Source organism: Cibotium barometz, chromosome 41 (assembly GCF_041138505.1).
Source record: "Cibotium barometz isolate CiBa-2024 chromosome 41, ASM4113850v1, whole genome shotgun sequence".
NCBI classification, from domain to species: Eukaryota; Viridiplantae; Streptophyta; class Polypodiopsida; order Cyatheales; family Cibotiaceae; genus Cibotium; species Cibotium barometz.
This window is the reverse complement of record NC_141086.1, coordinates 61,857-86,212: the sequence shown is the minus strand read 5'-3', so window position 1 is coordinate 86,212 and position 24,356 is coordinate 61,857. Positions and strand designations below refer to the sequence as shown.

The 24,356-nt window shown below is 42.3% G+C and overlaps 1 protein-coding gene and 1 long non-coding RNA gene across 7 annotated transcripts in view; one reads left to right on the top strand and one right to left on the bottom strand.

Annotated features, from left to right (window-relative positions):
* The window catches only part of LOC147614575 (uncharacterized), a 298,802-nt gene extending 285,202 nt beyond the window's left edge, over positions 1 to 13,600 (bottom strand). Inside the window, exon 1 of one of the 6 annotated variants that reach the window (XR_015262913.1) lies at positions 13,205 to 13,600. This is a non-coding gene — a long non-coding RNA (uncharacterized LOC147614575). Of the gene's footprint in view, positions 1 to 9,823; positions 9,889 to 13,204 lie in introns of those variants that run through there. The other 5 variants (XR_015262912.1, XR_015262917.1, XR_015262911.1 and 2 more) reach the window with 5 other exon arrangements.
* A 656-nt stretch (positions 13,601 to 14,256) lies between these two features.
* LOC147614574 (uncharacterized) lies at positions 14,257 to 21,245 on the top strand. The gene is made up of 4 exons (XM_086779851.1): positions 14,257 to 15,460; positions 15,550 to 16,648; positions 17,095 to 17,325; positions 17,583 to 21,245. Exons 1-4 carry the CDS (start codon positions 14,919 to 14,921, stop codon positions 20,838 to 20,840), a joined length of 5,130 nt encoding a protein of 1,709 aa, XP_086635977.1. The 5' UTR covers positions 14,257 to 14,918; the 3' UTR covers positions 20,841 to 21,245.
* Positions 21,246 to 24,356: the final 3,111 nt, after the last annotated feature.

Sequence of the window (24,356 nt, the reverse complement as noted above, 5' to 3'; positions counted from 1 at the left end):
ATCCTTGGAATGGGATATGGATTCTTTATAGTGATCCTGTTGAGATCCCTATAATTAATGCACATTCTATAAGATCCATCCTTCTTCTTTCACTAACAAAATGGGTGAGGCGAAAGGTGTTTGGCTTGGTTGTATGAATCTCATTTCCAAAAGCTCTTCCACTTGCTTTGCCACCTCTTCCCGCTCAACCTTTGAAAGCCTATAAGGAGGCTTATTGATTGGTTTTGCACCCTTCTCAAGCTCTATGGCATGGTCAACTTCTCTAGCAGGTAGCAAGCATTTAGGTTCTTCAAACACATCTTTGTACTCTTGCAACAAGGCATCCATCCCCTCATCATGTAAAGTTATAGCCCATTGTCCTCTTCTTGAATGAGTGAGTTGTAGCATGTAATCAGGGCATAAACTCGTCAACTCTCTCTTCATTTTCTTCATAAAAACACTAAGGTTAAAGCATGGCTTCATGCATAAACCGCATCTTCATGTGCTTCAAATCCATTGAAAACCTGCCCAAAGTGTGCAACCAATCGCATCCAAGCACCACATCAATGGGCCCCATGTCAAGCACAATTAAACGGGCATCATAGGCATAATCGGAAGACAAAGAAATCCTGTTGCAACCCAACTCTTACTCAGCTCATGTTGTCCATTTGCAACCTCCACTTTTAGAGGCTTCATCATCTCTATTGGGCATAGTTTCAAAGAATTTATTGATTTAGAGTTCACAAAACTATGTGTGCTCCCCGAATTAACAAGTATGTGAATGGATCTGCCCCCAATCTTCCCCACAAGCCTCAAAGTGTTGGAACCTTTGCATCCCTCTTTAGCTTCTTGTGAAATGGCACATAGCATGGATGTCCTTTCTTTTGTTTTAAATTCTACCCAATCCTCTCCACCCGGATCAAATGGAAACTCTTGAGAAGGATCAAGAGTAGGCTCTTCTATCACCTCATTTGCACAATCTTGAAATTCAACCTCATCCATATAATCCAATGGTGCCTCTTCATCTTCAACCACCTCAAAGATAATGTTAGCTCTTACCTCTTTTGCCTTGCAAATCTTTTTATGCTTGGGACTCCATTTCTCATTGCAAAGGAAGAAAACCCCTTTCTTCCTCTTCTCATCCATCTTTGCTTTGTGACAATCGCTTAATCACTTTGCCTTGAAGGGAAGAGGATTTAGCATCACTCTTGAGAGGAGGTTTGGCCAGTGTGTGGTATATCCCATCTCCCACACTCACGTGTTGTACACACCCCTTGAAGAGCCCTTCATGGGATCCAAAACTATGGGCTGCTTTCCAAGCTTAGAACCCACACAAGGACCAAAGGTCAACCACCCTAGCGTATGATAACAGGCACCATTCCTTTCCCCAGGCCCATGCAAGCCATAGGTCAGTGTACTTTCACCGTACACTGTCCTTTGGACCCACGCTTTGCTCTTCCTTTCCCTGCACCCCGTACCTGCACCTATATAAACCCCCCAGCACCCTGAGGTAGAGACACTCAACACTCTGTTCTGCCTATGCCTGACACTTTGTGTAGTGACCGTACCTGAGAGTCTATACCTGACACTTTGCACAGGACTGTACTCGACAGCCCTCTGTACCCTCTTCTAGCAAGCCATTTTTGCTCCAAGTAAGCCCTTTTGCAAAAAATTTCTTGCCTCATCTCACCCTTGTGAGTAGAGTGTCCTTAGCTGCTCTCTCCCCCCTGCGTGTGAATAGACTTAAGGGAGGACTCCCCTTTCTCTCCCTCTAGTTGCAACCTCCTTCCTTGAAAATTCAGTTTAAGGACATCTTCCCCTCCATTAGTAGTGACTTTAGTAAGGGCTTTTTGGCTCTTAAGAGGTCGTTCCCACCTAGGAGTTTTTTGCTCATAACTTGAGAAAATGAGCTCGGATTTGTGATCCCACTGAAGCATTGGATTCGGAGCAAGGTGGGCTACAAGAAGGCAGGTAGAATGACTCCTTCACAAAAGCGTCAAAATATCACCTCGAGAGACGTGCACAACGGGGAGTTTAGAGAGAGGTCACTCTAGATGCAGCCCCAACTCTCCCCTTGGGGACCCCACAATAGATACACAATTGAGAGAATTTAAAATTCTGATTATACCAAAGAGGTGCAAGTGATGGTGTTGTCCACTTGTGCGTTCTCAAGTAGAGCTTAGATGGCAATCTAGTGAGTATGTATGAAGTGTAGAAGGGGGTGGATACTCACAAGCATTGGATACCTTAACTCATGGGGCAACCATGTACATATATAGTACTATAGGCGGTGTGGTAGACGCGTATACAACGAGGGTAGTTACACTGCATAGACACGATCACTGCCCGCATATTAAGAATGCAACCCACCGACCACCGACGACTACCCACTAATGATGGAACTAGTATCCGAGGGAATATTCCTCATACCATCTCCTCGGGGCTCCGCCCCCGAACCCCTGCCAGGGGAGCTACTAGCCCCCCTAGGAGACCCCCAGCTGAGGCGATGCCCTGGACCCCAACTAATGCTCGTACCCCTGACCATCTCCTAACCATCATCAATGGTCACAATAATGACCCCATCGGTGTCTAAGCCGGGGTTCCCACTAATGGAACTCCTTATAATGGGGGCCTAACAAATGTGCATTATACATCAAAGTGAGATACATGTTGAGAGGCAGGCATTGAGTGTATACTAACACTTTGGATTGATCAATGCCCCGAAACCTTCCAACGCCTCATGTATATGGCTTAGAAGGAATATCTTCGAAAGTTCCTTTAAGTCTTCATGGAAGACCTTTGTGTCAATTTCTTTTGGAAGGAGCACCTAACATGTCTGCGCAAAGTGATAGAAAGATGTAGGTTATATCGAATCTCCTTGAACCCTCTTAAATGTCAATTTTGGGTTTGACACGATGTGATTCTGGGGCACATTGTCTCCAGGTAGGGAATTTTGACCGATAACACTGAATTGCGGCTCATTCTCGAGTTTCCTCCACCTACAAACTTTAAAGGTGTCCAACGCGTCATGGGACATGTCGACTATTATCGACGATTCATTTTTATGTACGCTGATATTGCTAGACCCCTTTACGGACTCCTTATTGTTTTCGAGTGGACTGAAGAATGCCAACAGGCTTACACAACTCTCAAAAAAGCCTTGGCAACGCTCCAATCCTAAGATTCCCCAATTGGGATGTCATCTTCCATGTCCACATTAATGCCTTAGCATTTGCTATGGGAGGCATGCTAGCGCAACCAAGCGAACACAAGATGGACTTTCCCATTATTTTTTTCCAGTTCCGCCAACTCAACGAAGCTGAGAGAAATTACATCACAACCGAGAGGGAGGGATTAGCGATGGTTTACATGGTTAAGAATTTTTGCCATTATCTTTCGGTGACCAATTTTGTTTGCTTTGTAGACCATCAAGCCCTTTTGTACTTAGTAAATAAGCCCTATATGACAGGTAAAATCACTAGGTGGCTCCTTATTTTGCTTGAGTTTGACTTCACTATCACGGTAAGGAAAGGCTCTCAGCATGTTTGCAGACCACATGTCAAGGATCCCCAACGGTGAACAACCAGTGGGGGTAGATGATGATTTACTAGATGCCGCTCTATTCCAACTTTGCTTGATTTTTGAATGGGGCAAAGAAGTCCAATGACTCACCCGTTGATCCTCTCCTCAACAAAGACTGCGCCCGTCGTTTAATCAAAAAAGAGACCCCTTACCAGCTTATCATGGGCCAACTTTACAAAAGCAGGGCAAAGACAAAATCCTAAGACGTGTTCGGGAAGACGAATATGTCTTCCTCCTTGAAGAGGCTCACTCTGCTTGTGCTCGGGAAAACTTTGCACTCCATAATATCATTGCTTGCAAGATTCCCATAGCTAGGTTATGGTGGCTCACTTTAATGGATGACGTTACTAAGTATGTCAAACGATGTGATGAATGCCAACGTGTAGCAATTCCTCGTTTCAAGGATCACATGCCCCTGAACCCCATCGTGTCTTTACAACCATTTGAGAAATGGGACATAGACTTCGTAGGACCCATTAGTTTGGCAGCCAAATACACTCAAACCCGATATATAATTGCTGCCACAAATTATTGCACCAAGTGGGTAGAAGCTCGTGCAACCCACAAGGCTAATGCTCGATCAATGACTAAATTCCTCTATGAATCAGTGATCACATGCTTTGGTTTCCCTCTCAAGCTCGTCAGTGACAACAGGACACATTTCATTAATGAGGTAATTAATTTCCTTTTACAAGATTTCCTTGTCACCCACAGGAAGTCCTCCCCATATTACCCCCGTAAAGCAAATGGCCAAGCTAAAAGCACTAACAAAACCCCGTGTGCCATTCTTACCAAAACCATGGAGTCTAGCCACAACGATTGGAAACAGAAGTTTCCGGCTGCACTTTGGGCTTATTGAACTTCATACAAGGCTGCAACCAATACTACCCCTTTCAAGTTAGCTTATGGTATTGAAGCAGTCATGCCCATGGAGTTCTTAGTCCCTAGTCTACATGTTGTAGTGCACGAAAAACTCATCAAAAATGCCTTAAGCTGTCGCTTATTCGAGCTTAGAAAGCTTGACGGAACATGCCTTTTTACAATCTACAACATGATTGTAGAGAAGTTAAGGCACAAACAATGGTTTGATGTGACCAGCTCAAGGATAAATAGATAAATGAGGGAGACATGGTCCTCTTATTCAGTACCAAAACACATAAGAAAAATCTTAAGATCAGAGGCTTAGAACCTTTCCTAGTCTCTGAGATAACCCCACAAGGGGCTATGCACATTGAAACACCTGATGGTGTTGAGATGGCTGGTTACTTTAATGGTAGCAAACTTAAAGGCTAATATGGACCTCTCACAGAGGCCACTTTAACAACGAAAGAAGGACCATGAGGATATGAAAAAAACTGCACAAGAAGAGGCCAAGGAAAGGCAAGGCAAGCGTAGGCAAAAGCATATCATGATCAACATGGCCCAATTGGTCGACTTAGAAGAAGAAGAAGATTGGGAGGTGAAGCCAGCTTTGACCACGTCGACAAGCTTTGTCCAAAAATTAGCTCTTGTTGAGACAAGGTCTAGTTACAATTTGATGTCATATGAAACTTGGTGTTCCCTTTTGGGGAACCCACACTAAAATAAACCCCTGCCACTATCACAACGGTTGCGTCACAGCATGTTCATTGCATTGGCACAGTTACACTCTCATTTCACATTGGAAATAATCCCTTGGAAGGAAAGTTTTATGTGATGCCTGTAGCAACAATGCATGGAGAGATCCTCCTAGGCAGAGGATGGATGGGACATAACCGATGCCACATTGACTAGCTGCTCTCATGATAGCTGAGGAGCCAACCCCCGTCGCTGCCTTCCCAGACCAAGCACTCCCCACTCCACCACCCACTATTATTCTGTCACCTCACCCTACCAATCCATCCCCCTAAAAAAGAGGCCGTTACTCATGCCAACCACACACAAATGTCCCTAAAACCACACCACCACCATGCACAGTAGCAACTCGCACTCAGATCGCCACTTCACAAGTTGCTGCCCCATCAAGCCACACTAACCCAACTAACAAAGCTAACACCACTAAAAAAAGTTCCCAAAGTTCATCATCTCACCTGTGGGTTTCTAAGAAGCTCCTCATAGGACAAGGCTACTATGAAGGTGAATCACACTTGTGGATCCCTAAAAGATCTCACTCTACCCCTCGTCCACATGCATCCAATGCTTCTTATCCCTCACGTCGCTAACCAATTCGCCAACCTCAAGCCTATAGGGAGAGGGCCAAGCATAGGCCCAAGAGTTATATCCCTAAACCAGACCCTCCATGCCAACCTCCAAAATCAACTCTTCAATGGATTCGAAACCTCTTCTCCGTGCCCAACACTTCTATGAGGGCAATCCTCACATTTGGATTCCTAAATCTCTCCAATACAAACCCCCACCTCGTGTCACTCCATCGTCCCTTACCTTGAAATGGATGCCCAAGGCATCACCTGCCATAATGACTGCTCAAGATAAAGGTAAGCAAAAACTCCAAGCTAATTGCCATGCTATTGCTGATAGAATTCCTTACAGATATACCTTCAACGTTAACAACCCCCCCACCACTCATTGTTGTAAGGCTACCACCAGAGGCTACAAAAATGCCATCATCAGCTCCATCAGCCTTAGGTACTTCCTTTTGCGAACTGCTCCCGAATTCCTCAAGGAAGTAACTCCCACTTACTCACCAACACTTAACTGGAATCGACTCCTTGTCTTGGCAAATTGGACTTGCAAGACGATCAGTACAAAACCCGCAAAGTGGTGTTGGCAACATAGCCTATGTGTACAAAACCTGTTAGTAGAGGGTGCACAAAAAAAAGTCACAGGCGTTCCAACTTTCCCACGCCCGTTCAAAGTTTGCCATGGCCATTGCCTCTTCAACAAGTTCCCATGCCCATTCGATTTAAGCCCGCAGTCGTGCCAGCCCCTTATCTAGGCCCACGGATGTTCCAAGTCTCCCGCGGACGTTCCTTCCTGATTTCATGAGCAAAAGCCCATTTGCTCATGTTCCCATGCCTGTTCGCTAAAATCTCATGCCCGTTCGCTCACATTGGCCAACTACCATGCCCGTTTGCTTCACTTCCCGTGGCCGTTCCTTGACAGTCACATGTCCGTTCCCTGGACTTGCCACATCAATGCCCTTCTCCCAATACTATAAATATGCCCCCCCTCTCTATTCTCTAACTTTTGCCTCTCCCCAAACTCTTGAAATTTTTTCTCCCAAGCTCTTACACTCACCTACTAGCCCACACAATGTCTGACCTCCCAGGAAGTCCTCCATCACACTACTATCAGGAGGAAGAGGCTGCAGGGTGGCCGCTTTAAAGAATATGCAAAGCACCCGACCAATTCTCTCACTTGGGTGAGGCCTTGATGAAGTAGATCAATGGACACATTGTCCATTCCCTTATGAAAAATAATCATAAGGTGGAACATAAGCTCCTTTACTTCACGGAACCCTACTATAGAGCTATTGCTTCAGATCCCGCAGTGGTACAGAAGTTTGATCCGCTCAGCTTGGGAACACTACCCACTTTGGAACCATGGGGCCCTGACCTTTACAACACATTGTTTTTCACATAGAGCTATGGCACCAATCAACACACAGGCGAGGTCTTGGACATCGAAGGGTAGAGGCATAAAGGTGCAGCTGATGAGGGTGGAGCCGATGCGCGATGCTTTGGCATTTCCTCATATGATCCAGCCATATGTCCGCCTCAACAATGCAACAAAGCTCACTAGAGGCCTATACAGGGGAAACCCCAACAAGGATGGAGTCGAGTGGGGGAACATAGCACAGGAGGATCTGGTTATGCCTATAAGAGCTTTGCAGTTTCTACTTACTACGACTACCAGGTGGACCGACCGATTCAACCACTACAGTATGACCACATTGGCTAGAGTCCACCAGAGCTAGATGGTGGACTACAGTATGACCACATTGGCTAGAGTCCACCAGAGCTAGATGGTGAATTGGGCCGACTATCTCTTCAGAGAGCTACACGCAGTTTTCTTGAACCCCCAAGGAAAGCTAGCTACTGCTGCAACCTTGTTGACTAGGGTCCTCTATTATGGTGTTGGATGGGAAGAATTGCCAAGGGCAACCCAGCTAAGCGGGCCAGATGCGGCGGTGATCTCTCTACCCTCACCATCCACTTCTCCTAATCCACCACCAGTGAAGAGGCCCCATCACGCGCTAGATGTCATAGAATAGGTTCTACCGCCCCCCAACCCAAGGCCAACAAAGGAGGAACTTGCAACAGCTACAAAAGCCAGTAAGAAGGCCAAAGAGGAAGAGGAAGAGAAGAGGAAACCATATTTTTTCAACAGAAGCCTGTTTGAAACACTGCCTCCTGAAATATTCCAAGAGATGCCATCATATGCAAAGGTTGGCCCCTTCCTCCCCTAGTGCCACATAGAACACCGTGAACACTCTTCATTGGGTGCGCTCGAGCAGTTTCAGTTCCAGTCAAGCTTATGTAGAGAGCATACATGCAGCCCATGGAGATGTTCCAAACTTTGCACTGGCAAATGATAGAGTGCATTTACAGGCAACAAGAGGTGGTGCAGATGTCCCAAAATGGGAGAGGCTCTTAGCCAAGGCCCAGGAGGGTGCAGTCTAAAGACCTATAGCAGACATACCTTCAGTTTATGGAGCTCTAGAAGAAGTTTGATCAGCAACCGAGCAATTGGGCACTGCAATTGCTCACATCACTGAGCTCCAACAGCAAGTCATAATAGCCCATACAACGGTCGAGAGAGCTCATCACTCACGAGCTTACCGTAATTGAAGGTTGGTGCTCAATTAGTGTAATGTTTTTTATTAGCTCATTCATTGGTGATTAACATGAACATGATGAGTTATATTTTGTGATTAGCGTGCATCTTAACATTATGATGAATGGATTGGTGTAGTTCATTGAAGATTTGAGGAGTCCATATGCAGATGCCATAAATTGGGGCTTTGCTTCTTGCATTGCGGGGATGGTGCAGTGATCGATTCGGGCAGCTGGGCGCTGGAGTTATAAAAAAGCAAAGGTTACCACATGCCAGTCGCGAGGGGTAATAGTGACAAAGGCCAATATGGTAGCAGCCATCCATAGCAAGGCAATCGAGGAGAACATAGGTATCGTTTATCTAGCCAACTGATGGATGGATGTGAGGATCAACAGAGCACGCCTTAGTTAAAGAGGTATTTCGCCATATCCTATGGTTAGAGCTTACGCTAACTATTGAGTCTCGACTTAGTTAATGTGTATTACCTTAATAACAAGGATCCTACTTCATTGTGATGTAATTAGAGCTTGGTGTTATTTTAATCAATCAATGTTTCCTATAAAGGACCGTCAACTTAGTGTACATGTGTTGAAAGAATAAACTTTTTTTTAAAAAGGGGGCAAAGATTAGAATTAATGAGAAAAACTCCTAAAAGGAGCATAAAGAGGATATACAATATCAAAGGGGGCCCCAAGCCTACAGACCTGAGGCCATTACAAAGCAAGGATGCTCTTATATAAATATGTATTTATAATGCAATTTTGAAGCCAAAAATATCAGAAGGTGGGCATTAAGATAACTGTTAAAATAATGTGCAAAGAGATCAAAGAATGAAAAGACACAAAAATAAATTTATGTATATTAATGTAAGTATGATTGTTTGTTTGTGTGTGCAAGAGAGAGAGAGAGAGAGAGAGAGAGAGAGAGAGAGAGAGAGAGAGAGAGATGCTTGCATTAAATAGTATTAAATGTTTTTTTTTCAAACTATAGGTTTACTATTTTGGATAGATGCATGCTCCTTCAATTGGTCTTTAATACACAAAGACTTTACAAGGTTAGATTACTTGGACTATCTATCTTTTCAATTATAGTTATAATTTTATATTGAGCTTATAATTCAAATAACATAGTTTAGCCTTTTCTTTCAAACACTTAGATAAATATCTATCTTTTCCTGTCTATCTATCTTATCCTCTCTCTGTCTCTCTAATTCCGAGTCTCTAATCAATTTAATAATATATATGCTATAATGTTTTCTAAATATTAATCTTCTTAGCTCCTGGCAGGTTGCTAAAGGTCAAGGATGGAGAAAATGATTAGAGGTGGTGCATGATTGTGAAGAAACAACCAAGAGACTTGCATTAAATAGTAAAAACATTGAATAAGAATAACTATATATCTATGATTTGACATTTTCATAAAAAATAAAAAATAAAACCAAATAATATATTTTCAGGTACAAATATCAGAGAAAGAGTTTTCATACCAAGAATAACTTTCATACCAAAATTGATAGAACTTCCATTTGAAATGAGAAGAAGACAATTTCCAATAAAATTGGCATTCTGTATGACAATAAACAAATCACAACGTCAAACATTGTCAAACCTAGGATTATATCTATCAACTCCCGTCTTTACTCATAGACAATTATATGTTGCATTATTTCAAGCAAAATCATCAGATACCTTAAAGATTTTCTTATTTAAAGAAGAACGCAAAGAATCTTAAAGAAAATACAACAAAAAATGTAGTATATAAGGAAATCTTGGATATGGCAAGCTAATGAATAAAAAGGTAAAAGTAACAATATATAAAAATAAAAACGTATAAACAATAAATTTATTATTTGTTAAACCTCATATTAACCTTGCTTTTAAATCTCAAATCAGGAATTATGGGAAAACAATTCTCCATTACAACACAAACTCAAGTTGCTCAATAGAGGGTAAGCATTTTAATTTTAGAATATACAAAAAAATTAAACTAATAAAGCTTTTTAGGTAGATTCGTATTCTTGGAGTGCTCTCCAATATCAGCAAACGTAATTGGAAAGCTACTAAAATATGCAAGCAAATACGGGTTTTAAAAAACCATAAATACGTTAAAAATATTAATAATAAAAAGTTTACTTAAAATATTTATTTAATCTATTTTGCAGATATCTACCAAATAAGGAGGAAAGAATTTATGCAACAGTAAAAATTTTCCCCAGAGACAGTTCACTGTGCAGTAAAAAGTAAAAAGTAAAAAGTAAAAGGAAAAAGAATTTATGCAAAAGTAAAAATTTTCCCCAAAGCCACAGAGACAGTTCACTGTGCAGTAAGAATTTATGCAAAAGTAAAAATAATTGAATCCGGTCGATATTGCTGGCAGAGATATCTACACAATTCACTGTTGTGCAGTGAGTGCTGTTCACACACACATCCATCATTCATGAGAAAAAGCTGTCAGGAAAGCAACAGCACTGGGACATCGTGCTTGACTCGGAGAAATTACCTGGAAGGGTCCAATACTAGTCCATCATTCATGAAAAAAAGCTGTCAGGAAAGCAACAGCACTGGGACATCGTGCTTGACTCGGAGAAATTACCTGGAAGGATGACTCGAAGAAATTACCTGGAAGGAGCCCCCGGTTGAAACCATTGCGGCGAAGTTTTAAAAGCCTGTCTCCTCTAATGGAGACGAGAGGCCTCTCACTGACATAGCGCTAAGAGAGAGAGAGAGAGAGAGAGAGAGAGAGAGAGAGAGAGAGAGAGAGAGAGAGAGAGAGAGAGAGAGAGAGAGAGCAGAGGAAGAGAAACGTAGTGGGGGGAGAGAGAGAGAGAGAGAGAAAGAGAGATGTTCAGGCAGGTTTTTTAGTCTCTTGGCAGGGACGATAGTTTTTAGTGTGGGGGCAGAGAGAGAGAGAGAGAGAGAGAGAGAGAGAGAGAGAGAGAGAGAGAGAGAGAGAGAGAGAGAGAGAGAGAAGCAGAGGAAGAGAAACATAGAGAGAGAGAGAGAGAGAGATGTTCAGGCAGGTTTTTAGTCTCTTTGCAGGGAAAGGAAAGCTAGCTGCTGCTGCAGACCTATAGCAGACATACCTTCAGTTTATGGAGCTCCAGAAGAAGTTTGATTAGCAACCGAGCAATTAAGCACTGCAATTGCTCACATCACTGAGCTCCAATAGCAAGTCATAATAGCCCATACAACGGTCGAGAGAGCTCATCACACGAGCTTACCGTAATTGAAGGCCTGCATCAGGAAGCCATGAGTCTGGCCCAGACAGTAGAAAACCTCCTCACCCGCACTCAAGCAGATTTTGCAAAGCATCGGGTCCTCACCGAGGCCACTATCCACTCTTTGCAAGAGCAGCTCGGCGATGCTGAAGCTAGGGCAGCCCTGCCTCCCCTTTCACCCTCTGCTGCCTCATCTAGCACAATGGTAATGTCAAACACGAATATATTGGTGCTCAATTAGTGTAATGTTTTTTATCAGCTCATTCATTGGTGATTAACGTGAACATGATGAGTTATATTTTGTGATTAGCGTGCATCTTAACATCATGATGAATGGATTGCTGTAGTTCATTGGAGATTTGAGGAGTCCATATGCAGATGCCATCAATTGGGGCTTTGCTTCTTGCATTGCGCGGGGATGGTGTAGTGATCGATTCGAGCAGCTGGGCGTTGGAATTATAAAAAAGCAAAGGTTACCACATGCCAAAGGCTGATATGGTAGCAACCATCCATAGCAAGGCAATCGAGGAGAATGTAGGTATCGTTTATCTAGCCCCACTCATGGATGGATGTGAGGATCAACAGAGCACGCCTTAGTTAAAGAGGCATTTCGCCATATCCTATGGTTAGAGCTTACGCTAACTATTGAGTCTCGACTTAATTAATGTGTATTACCTTAATAACAAGGATCCTACTTCATTGTGATGTAATTAGAGCTTGGTATTATTTTAATCAATCAATGTAAAGGACCGTCAACTTAGTGTACATGTGTTGAAAGAATAAACTTTTTTTTAAAAAGGGGGCAAAGATTAGAATTAATGAGAAAAACTCCTAAAAGGAGCATAAAGAGGATATACAATATCAAAGGGGGCCCCAAGCCTACAAACCTGAGGCCGTTACAAAGCAAGGATGCTCTTATTTAAATATGTATTTATAATGCAATTTTGAAGCCAAAAATATCAGAAGGTGGGCATTAAGATAACTGTTAAATAATGTGCAAAGAGATCAAAGAATGAAAAGACACAAAAATAAATTTATGTATATTAATGTAAGTATGATTGTTTGTTTGTGTGTGCAAGTGAGAGAGAGAGAGAGTGAGAGAGAGAGATGTTTGCATTAAATAGTATTAAGTGTTTTTTTTTTCAAACTCTAGGTTTACTATTTTGGATAGATGCATGCTCCTTCAATTGGTCTTTAATACACAAAGACTTTACAAGGTTAGATTACTTGAACTATCTATCTTTTCAATTATAGTTATAATTTTATATTGAGCTTATAATTCAAATAACATAGTTTAGCCTTTTCTTTCAAACACTTAGATAAATATCTATCTTTTTCAGTCTATCTATCTTGTCCTCTCTCTGTCTCTCTAATTCCGAGTCTTTAATCAATTCAATAATATATATGCTATAATGTTTTCTAAATATTAACCTTCTTAGCTCCTGGCAGGTTGCTAAAGGTCAAGGATGGAGAAGATGATTGGAGGTGGTGCATGATTGTGAAGAAACAACCAAGAGACTTGCATTAAATAGTAAAAACATTGAATAAGAATAACTATATGTCTATGATTTGACATTTTCATTAAAAAATAAAAAATAAAACCAAATAATATATTTTCAGGTACAAATATCAGAGAAAGAGTTTTCATACCAAGAATAACGTTCATACCGGAATTGATAGAACTTCCATTTGAAATGAGAAGAAGACAATTTCCAATAAAATTGGCATTCTGTATGACAATAAACAAATCACAACGTCAAACATTGTCAAACCTAGGATTATATCTATCAACTCCCGTATTCACTCCTCTCATAGACAATTATATGTTGCATTATTTCAAGCAAAATCATCAGTTACCTTAAAGATTTTCTTATTTAAAGAAGAACGCATAGAGACACAAACAAAGAATCTTAAAGAAAATACAACAAAAAATGTAGTATATAAGGAAATCTTGGATATGGCAAGATAATAAATAAAAAGGTAAAAGTAACAATATATAAAAATAAAAACGTATAAACAATAAATTTATTATTTGTTAAACCTCATATTAACCTTGCTTTTAAATCTCAAATCAGGAATTATGGGAAAACAATTCTCCATTACACAACAAACTCAAGTTGCTGAATAGAGGGTAAGCATTTTAATTTTAGAATAGACATGAAAATTAAACTAATAAAGCTTTTTATGTAGATTCGTATTCTTGGAGTGCTCTCCAATATCAGCAAACTTAATTGGAAAGCTACTAAAATATGCAAGCAAATACGGGTTTTAAAAAACCATAAATACGTTAAAAATATCAATAATAAAAAAGTTTACTTAAAATATTTATTTAATCTATTTTGCAGATATCTACCAAATAAGGAGGAAAGAATTTATGCAAAAGTAAAAATTTTCCCCAGAGACAGTTCACTGTGCAGTAAAAAGTAAAAAGTAAAAAGTAAAAGAAAAAAGAATTTATGCAAAAGTAAAAATTTTCCCCAAAGCCACAGGGACAGTTCACTGTGCAGTAAGAATTTATGCAAAAGTAAAAATAATTGAATCCGGTCGGCAGAGATATCTACACAGTTCACTGTTGTGCAGTGAGTGCTGTTCACACACACATCCATCATTCATGAGAAAAAGCTGTCAGGAAAGCAACAGCACTGGGACATCGTGCTTGACTCGCAGAAATTACCTGGAAGGGTCCAATACTAGTCCATCATTCATGAAAAAAAGCTGTCAGGACAGCAACAGCACTGGGACATCGTGCTTGACTCGGAGAAATTACCTGGAAGGAGCCTTCCTTGACTCGAAGAAATTACATGGAAGGATGACTCGAAGAAATTACCTGGAAGGAGCCGGTTGCGACGAAGAAATTACCTGGAAGAAGCAGAGATATCTACACAGTTCACTGTTGTGCAGTGAGTGCGCACACAAAATAATATTTAGCTGTTCACACACACATCCATGAAAAAAAGCTGTCAGGACAGCAACAGCACTGGGACATCGTGCTTGACTCGGAGAAATTACCTGGAAGGAGCCTTCCTTGACTCGAAGAAATTACATGGAAGGATGACTCGAAGAAATTGCCTGGAAGGAGCCGGTTGAAACCATTGCGGCGAAGTTTTAAAAGCCTGTCTCCTCTAATGGAGACGAGAGGCACATAGCGCTAAGAGAGAGAGAGAGAGAGAGAGAGAAGCAGAGGAAGAGAAACGTAGTGGGGGGAGAGAGAGAGAGAGAGAGAGAGAGAGAAAGAGAGATGTTCAGGCAGGTTTTTTAGTCTCTTGGCAGGGACGATAGTTTTTAGTGTGGGGGCAGAGAGAGAGAGAGAGAGAGAGAGAAGCAGAGGAACGTAGTGGGGAGAGAGAGAGAGAGAGAGAGAGAGATGGATGTTCGACGCTCCCCGAGCACAGAAGCTACTCCGCCCCCAGCTCTTGCTCATCAGCCTTTGCATCCGTCTATCGGCACCCATGAGGTGTTTATCAGCCATCGTGGGATAGACATAAAGCGTGGATTCGCAAATATACTTTACTATGTCCTGAAAATGCGTGGGATCAAAGCATTTCTGGACATGGAGGAGCTCCCTAAAGGAGACGATGTTCGCCCTTTCATGCTGGAAGCTGCCCGAAAAGCAGTCATTCAAGTGCCCATCTTTACAAGCAATTACGCAGAGTCTGGGTGGTGTCTGGATGAACTTGTAGAGATGCTGAAGAGCACCAAGAGCTCTAGTAAAGCCAAGCTATTTCCGGTCTTCTATGACGACGTGAAGCCAGAAGACCTAAGAAACAAGAATGATGGGGCGTTTGCAAAAGCTATCAAGGACCATCGAAGACAAGGCGAGCACAGCGAAAGCACGATCAAGGGGTGGGAAGATGCTCTGTGTGATGCCTCATGGCTCGAGGGCTTCCGCCTGGAGACCTTTAACAAGTACGAAACTTTTGTGTTTTGCAACCGTTTTTTGTTGTTAATCTTCTCACTTGTCACTAATCTATGCGATATTATCAAATTATGTGCAGACGTCAAGGACAGTTGCTGGAAGCTCTCGTAGAGAAGATAGCACAGGAGACGCAAAGCAGGATTCCCGTGGAGGATGACCTCAAAGTTGGTTTGGATGAGAGGGTCCATGATGTGGTCGAGCTGTTTCGTTTGAAAGAAAAGGGAAGTGTGTATTTTGTGCTGCTTTGGGGCATGGGTGGCATTGGCAAGACCACTCTTGCTCGCGCTATTTACAAGAGACTTGGAAAGGAGTTTCAAGCAGCAAGCTTTGTGGAAAATTGTCAGGATAAGACTCGGAGTCAATTACAGGATCAGCTGCTCGAAGATTTGCTTGAAAGGAGGTTCCAAGGGGACGATGCAGGAAAGAAGAAAGCGTGTTTAAAAGCTGGATTAAGGGAGAAGGAGGTCTTGATCATATTGGATGATCCAAAGAACTTTGAATCCATCGAGGAAATTATAGATCTGACATCCCTTCAGCCAGGAAGTCGAATGCTTGTAACATCCAGGAACCAAACAATATTTCCTCGCGACAATGATTTCTCTGATGTCTTCAGGGGTGAATGCTACAAGGTACAAGTCATGGACCGTGATGAGTCCTTGCGACTTTTGTGTCTGAATGCTTTCAGGAAGCCTTCGCCAGATCTAGGTTTTGAACAGCTAGCAAAGAAAGTAAGTGAAGCATGTGCTGGTCTTCCCCTTTCACTGGAGGTGCTTGGTAGGCATCTTAGGGTGAGGAAGGACAAGAAATTCTGGGAAGAAGCAATCAAGATTTTAAGTAGTAGCGCTACTTCGTACAAAGAGATAGAGACTTGTTTGAAGGTTAGCTACGAGGCTCTTAGTAAGCATGAGCAGGAAATGTTTCTAGATGTGGCTTGCTTCTTGATTGGTGAAGACAGGCAGAGTGCCAAATACTTTTGGGAAAGCGATGATTTGGTAGAGGGTCCGATAAGTGGTCTAGAGAGCTTGGTAGATCTCTGTCTAGTGAAGGTGGATGAAAATGGGTGCTTGACAATGCACGATCACTTGAGGGATTTGGGGAGAGGCATTGTCAAACAGTCAGGCAAGTGGAGTAGGGTGTGGGATGATACCATTTTGACGCAAGTGCTGCGAAGTAACCAGGTGCGTTATCCACTTCTCTATTTACTTCTCTGTTTTCAGCACACATTTATGTTTGCAAACAATGCCGTAGGAAGCAAAGGCAACACAAAAACGAAAGACTACCAAGATTCAAATTGGCTGTTGTGAGTGTCCAGAAAGCAACTTGTTATACTGTTCATCCTTAACTTTTTACTCTTTGATTGGTCGCTTTTCCGTTTTTCCATCTTTGCACTTGCACTTGTTGTTTTGAAGCTTGTTTCTGGTGTGGAGGGTGGGTGGCTCTCCCAGTATTTCCATTTCAGTTGCTCTACACTAGATCTTACAATGTTTGTGCAATATCCATATATTTACATTAGTGAATGTAGATCTGTACCAAGCATCTGCATTATGCTCCTCCAATGCCAGTACTACCGTACATGAGCGATAAAACACGATCCATGCAATGATGGTTTGGTTTGTGGTTGCAGGGTCTTGATCAAATCCGTGGGCTTGCCACTTCCCAGAAAAACTTGAATGCGAGTTTGCTCTCCCAAATGCGATCTTTACGATTGCTTTTTCTGCATGGAACATATCTGGAGGGTGATGATGAGGGGCTAAAAGCATTGGAAATAAGGTGGTTGAGATGTGCTCCTTCTAAAGAATTATTAGGCCTGGAGTTTCTTACTGTGCTGGAATTCCGGTCCACTATGTACTTTGAGGTATATAGTCATTATTATTATTTTTTAATGTTCGAGTTGATCTGCAAACGTTTGTAATTTGATGAGATCTGACTTTAAAAAGTGAACTTTAACTTTACAAGAGAGAATTCAATTTAAAAAATCCCTGATTGCACAGTGATGATGAAGCTCCCATCTTCCCTTGAGCAGCTGAAAATTTGACAATACTTGCAGCTGTTAGAAGACTTTGGTCTTCTAAAAGTTTACATGTTCTGAACTTTGATTCATGTACTTTACAGATGAAACTTCCTTCTTCCTTTGGCCAGCTGAAAAATCTAAAGAGGCTTGACATGGATGAGTGCTCTGAGCTGCTGCAGAAGCTTCCAGAAGATTTTGGGTCTCTTGAAAGCCTAGAAGTGTTTTATGCAAGGGGCTCAGCAATCACGAAGCTTCCTTCTTCCTTCGGGCAGCTGAAAAAGCTACGGGAGCTTATCATGGATGAGTGCTCTAAGCTGGAGGAGCTACCGGAAGATTTTGGGTCTCTTGAAAGCCTAGAAAAGTTTCATGCAAGGGGCTCAGCAATCACGAAGCTTCCTTCTTCCTTCGGGCAGCTGAAAAAGCTACGGGAGCTTAAGATGTGGGAGTGCTCTAAGCTGGAGGAGCTACCGGAAGATTTTGGGTCTCTTGAAAGCCTAGAAAAGTTTAATGCAAGGGGCTCAGCAATCACGAAGCTTCCTTCTTCCTTCGGGCAGCTGAAAAAGCTACGGGAGCTTAACATGGGTGGGTGCTCTAAGCTGGAGGAGCTACCGGAAGATTTTGGGTCTCTTGAAAGCCTAGAAAAGTTTAATGCATGGGGCTCAGCAATCACGAAGCTTCCTTCTTCCTTCGGGCAGCTGAAAAAGCTACGGGAGCTTAACATGGGTGGGTGCTCTAAGCTGGAGGAGCTACCGGAAGATTTTGGGTCTCTTGAAAGCCTAGAAAAGTTTGATGCAAGTGGCTCAGCGATCACGAAGCTTCCTTCTTCCTTCCGGCAGCTGAAAAAGCTACGGGAGCTTAAGATGTGGGAGTGCTCTAAGCTGGAGGAGCTACCGGAAGATTTTGGGTCTCTTGAAAGCCTAGAAAAGTTTCATGCATGGGGCTCAGCAATCACGAAGCTTCCTTCTTCCTTCGGGCAGCTGAAAAAGCTACGGGAGCTTAAGATGTGGGAGTGCTCTAAGCTGGAGGAGCTACCGGAAGATTTTGGGTCTCTTGAAAGCCTAGAAGAGTTTGATGCAAGGGGCTCAGCAATCACGAAGCTTCCTTCTTCCTTCGGGCAGCTGAAAAAGCTACGGGAGCTTAACATGGGTGGGTGCTCTAAGCTGGAGGAGCTACCGGAAGATTTTGGGTCTCTTGAAAGCCTAGAAGAGTTTGATGCAAGGGGCTCAGCAATCACGAAGCTTCCTTCTTCCTTCGGGCAGCTGAAAAAGCTACGGGAGCTTAACATGGGTGGGTGCTCTAAGCTGGAGGAGCTACCGGAAGATTTTGGGTCTCTTGAAAGCCTAGAAGAGTTTGATGCAAGGGGCTCAGCAATCACGAAGCTTCCTTCTTCCTTCGGGCAGCTGAAAAAGCTACGGGAGCTTAACATGGGTGGGTGCTCTAAGCTGGAGGAGCTACCGGAAGATTTTGGGTCTCTTGAAAGCCTAGAAAAGTTTGATGCAAGGGGCTCAGCAATCACGAAGCTTCCTTCTTCCTTCGGGCAGCTGAAAAAGCTACGGGAGCTTAAGATGTGGGAGTGCTCTAAGCTGGAGGAGCTACCGGAAGATTTTGGGTCTCTTGAAAGCCTAGAAAAGTTTCATGCAAGGGGCTCAGCAATCACGAAGCTTCCTTCTTCCTTCGGGCAGCTGAAAAAGCTACGGGAGCTTAAGATGTGGGAGTGCTCTAAGCTGGAGGAGCTACCGGAAGATTTTGGGTCTCTTGAAAGCCTAGAAAAGTTTAATGCAAGGGGCTCAGCAATCACGAAGCTTCCTTCTTCCTTCGGGCAGCTGAAAAAGCTACGGGAGCTTTACATGGGTGGGTGCTCTAAGCTGGAGGAGCTACCGGAAGATTTTGGGTCTCTTGAAAGCCTAGAAAAGTTTAATGCATGGGGCTCAGCAATCACGAAGCTTCCTTCTTCCTTCGGGCAGCTGAAAAAGCTACGGGAGCTTAACATGGGTGGGTGCTCTAAGCTGGAGGAGCTACCGGAAGATTTTGGGTCTCTTGAAAGCCTAGAAAAGTTTAATGCATGGGGCTCAGCAATCACGAAGCTTCCTTCTTCCTTCGGGCAGCTGAAAAAGCTACGGGAGCTTAAGATGTGGGAGTGCTCTAAGCTGGAGGAGCTACCGGAAGATTTTGGGTCTCTTGAAAGCCTAGAAAAGTTTCATGCATGGGGCTCAGCAATCACGAAGCTTCCTTCTTCCTTCGGGCAGCTGAAAAAGCTACGGGAGCTTAAGATGTGGGAGTGCTCTAAGCTGGAGGAGCTACCGGAAGATTTTGGGTCTCTTGAAAGCCTAGAAGAGTTTGATGCAAGGGACTCAGCAATCACGAAGCTTCCTTCTTCCTTCGGGCAGCTGAAAAAGCTACGGGAGCTTAACATGGGTGGGTGCTCTAAGCTGGAGGAGCTACCGGAAGATTTTGGGTCTCTTGAAAGCCTAGAAAAGTTTGATGCAAGGGGCTCAGCAATCACGAAGCTTCCTTCTTCCTTCGGGCAGCTGAAAAAGCTACGGGAGCTTAACATGGGTGGGTGCTCTAAGCTGGAGGAGCTACCGGAAGATTTTGGGTCTCTTGAAAGCCTAGAAAAGTTTAATGCATGGGGCTCAGCAATCACGAAGCTTCCTTCTTCCTTCGGGCAGCTGAAAAAGCTACGGGAGCTTAACATGGGTGGGTGCTCTAAGCTGGAGGAGCTACCGGAAGATTTTGGGTCTCTTGAAAGCCTAGAAAAGTTTGATGCAAGTGGCTCAGCGATCACGAAGCTTCCTTCTTCCTTCCGGCAGCTGAAAAAGCTACGGGAGCTTAAGATGTGGGAGTGCTCTAAGCTGGAGGAGCTACCGGAAGATTTTGGGTCTCTTGAAAGCCTAGAAAAGTTTCATGCATGGGGCTCAGCAATCACGAAGCTTCCTTCTTCCTTCGGGCAGCTGAAAAAGCTACGGGAGCTTAAGATGTGGGAGTGCTCTAAGCTGGAGGAGCTACCGGAAGATTTTGGGTCTCTTGAAAGCCTAGAAGAGTTTGATGCAAGGGGCTCAGCAATCACGAAGCTTCCTTCTTCCTTCGGGCAGCTGAAAAAGCTACGGGAGCTTAACATGGGTGGGTGCTCTAAGCTGGAGGAGCTACCGGAAGATTTTGGGTCTCTTGAAAGCCTAGAAGAGTTTGATGCAAGGGGCTCAGCAATCACGAAGCTTCCTTCTTCCTTCGGGCAGCTGAAAAAGCTACGGGAGCTTAACATGGGTGGGTGCTCTAAGCTGGAGGAGCTACCGGAAGATTTTGGGTCTCTTGAAAGCCTAGAAAAGTTTGATGCAAGGGGCTCAGCTGTTACCATATTATAGTAGTGATGTGTGTGAACACACTTAGGACCGCCGGGGCACTTTTTCCCTCACTAGGAGGTTTTTTCCCCCGTGCATTGTATATACGCCCATTATCTTCTAGGGCTTGTTATCTTTCATTTTTGGCACTCATAATACACTACTGTGTTGTGCTCAAGCTTCCTCATCTTCTTGAAGTTGTGTGTGCATTCCTGCAACCCTAATTCCAACATCAGCGATCACGAAGCTTCCTTCTTCCTTCCGGCAGCTGAAAAAGCTACGAGAGCTGGAGGAAAGAAAGATTTTGGGTCTCTTGAAAGTCTAGAAAAGTTTTATGCACGGGTCCTTCTTCCAGCACCTAAAAATATGTGCATAGAAAATTTTGTTGAGTTTTTGTTCTTTATTATACAAATATTTATGTTTGACAAATTTATGTGATAAATTTTTACTAGATGTTTTTGTGGATTTTATTTAGAGTATTTTTTTTTCAATGCCACACCTAGCGGTGCTTATAGCAATGTTTATAAATACCGTTGAGCGATGCTTATAACGATGAAACGTAAAACACCACTAAAACTTCAATAAAAAGCATTGTTAATCCCTCATCTTGTTATAGTGAATATTATCACTCGTTGATTCCAAGCTAAGCAACAAGCGAATAAGCCAGTTAGGAAGCATGGCCAAAGAAGAAAAGTTAAGAAGATTGGGAATGGAGATCACCAAGTGAGCATTTAGAATGGCTTTGATTTAGTTAGTGAAAACCGCTTCAATTGAATCTAGTTATGAGGATCCAATTCTCAAAGTTCAAAATATCAAACCAATAAGAAAAGTGATGTGCATACTACTTCCAAGGGGATGAGAAATGCCCAAATGTTGAAACAAAGAGTGAGAGATTGGAATTGGGCAGGGCCTTGTCGTTCTTTGGAATGAGATCATCTCATGCACTTGTGCTTTACGTATGCTTGGATTTGATGTAAATGTACTCTTGCTTTGTTTACACACACATGCGCTCGCATGCTCATTTGGTTGTGAGATTGTTATAAAGAATTTGCTCTTCATTTTCACACTCACTCTCACGTGCTCATATTGGTCGCTTTTATAATGGTTTAAATTTTATCCTTATCTTTGATTTTTTTTATTTTTTTGTAGTCAAAATTGTGTTGCTCATTTCTTTTCCTGCACCTTGTGCCTCTCTACTATTTGTTGCTAGTGTTTTGCCGTGCAGTGTGTGTGTGAAGGAGCAGTCAGTAAGGACCCAGCAGTAGACGTTCAAGCTAGAGCCATAGACCTAGATCTATAAGGATTGGAGGGAGGTTGAGGTCAAGGAGGCCACCACTAGGCTCGCTACCAAGTTTTCCATTCTCAAGTAGCAAGTTGACCTCGCAAAGATTAAGGCCACCAAGATGGCACCTCACTCTTCTGTGTACACGTTTGTTTTTCACCTTCCCTTCTCTCTCTTGCAGTCCAGTGTTGACGTGGCCCAATTCACTTTATAGTCACTTCTTTGTCTCATTATCTTTTTCTCGCTTGCTAGTAGGAGCTAAAAGGAGGCTGTCATGATGCTCGCTCCGGTCTGTTTATGCTCTTCTTTGCTTGTTTGCAGCTATGAAAGTGGAAGCATGCTTAAAGGTACCACCCAGAATAAGATCCATTGGTATAACCAATTGTCCGAATCCCTCAAGACTCGTGCTCTTTGCAAACCAAAGAAGTTATGTGATTTGTAGAGATGGATCCATTTAAATCCGTATTTCCTTATCTAGAATTTGTGTTCTTGTATTGTGCTCATGGCAAATCTATGTACCACACAACTCAGTGCCCAATAATGTGTTAGAAATTACATAGAAAATTACAAACAATAAGGCCTAAATACCATGCAAACAACTCCATTAATAAATTCAAGTACTGAGATGATATCCAAAAAAAGGACCAAACCACCATTGAGGGCTATCAATAAGGCCCAAACACATCTATAGTGCCTCTATTGACAAGGGTTGCACGAGATTGTGGATTGTCAAAATCGAAATGCTCCAAATGTGGAAAACCTTGCGTTTCCAAAGCCTATGTATGATAAATGCAGTGTTAAGCATTTATTCATTGATTGCCCAAACCACCTAGTTGCTGTAGGCATCCATCAACATGGTTAGTATACAAAATGGATAGTTAGTTGCAGTGCCTTGAATATGCCCACATGCTTCCAAGAAAAGGCACACATACCTCGTAATAAAGTAAAATCCACGTCCAAATTGGTTGAGAAACATGTACCGCAGTAGAAAGCCAAAGAGTCCTTACAAGCCCAACAACTTTTTGAAACACATACAAATTTGTTTGAGGAGGAAAACTATAGACACCTTACTCATTTGACATGAGTGAGCTTTGTTTTTCCTACTCTTCTTGTGTCTTTAAAAAAAGTCTTGAGATTGTAGTTCCCTTTTTGGATGAGCCTAGTTCTTGAGTTTCTTTGACTATTTTAAGGAGTCCTCCCCATGCAATTTTTATTTGTCCTTGTGTTTTGAGGATTCCTCCCCATGTAGTTTTTATTTGTCCTTGTGTTTGAGTTAGTATTTGATGATGTATTGTCAAAAAGTACTAACGTGAATCAAACCCGAAACCTAAGACTTAACAACATGGAAAAGCACATTACCAACATAGTTGCAATATCTTGATCATGAGTGCAAACCACATATTTTACTTGATGTCCAAGTACAAATGGTCTCTAGTTAGGAGCAAGAGGAATTGATGAGACGGAGGTGTTCCTATTCTTGAAACCAAGGGAGAAAAAAGTGGACAATGAGAAAAAAAGAAAGAAGGTTATGTTTGACCATCTATCTAAAACACCTGCCTTTGGCAATATTCTTTTTTGCAAATCTCAAAATTGGATAGTGTGTAAGTCTATCAATGTAAAGATCTATTCCAATACTTGAAGAATAGGTAGATGTATTAACATCATTATTGCATATTGGCTCATTGATTTCATTTGATGAAATCAAAGGTAGAAGATCTTCATTTGTGGTGCATTCTTCAAACTCTGAATGATTTTATTGTACCTCTTTGTTCTCATTGTTTGTTGTGTATTCTTTTGATCCTTTGGATCATGACTGGATCCTAGGTGAAAAATAAATGCAAAATACATGCACGGTCAGCCACATTGAGCATAAATTGACAATTTTCTCTCAAAAGGAGAAATGAAATTGGACTTTAGTATTGAATTTGAGAATTCAGAGGATATACAAGAAGAAATGGAAGAAACACCTACTCTAGAAAAAGATATCAAGACTAGAACCTACTCAAGGATAACTAATAACACATGTATATGAGAATACTATGTAGATTCCAAATGTTCAAATGCTAAATGAAGAAGACTTGAGGCTAAGGAGGATGATTTATCTAAAAGCACACAACTGTTATGAAGAATGCCAAGCTAAACTAAACATAATTATGGACCACAACCTCATCACAAAGGATCTTCGGAAATGCATTAGCCAAGCAACATTGTTGGCAACAAAATGTATGGATCCAGCTTATGAGCTCTACAAAAGCTCC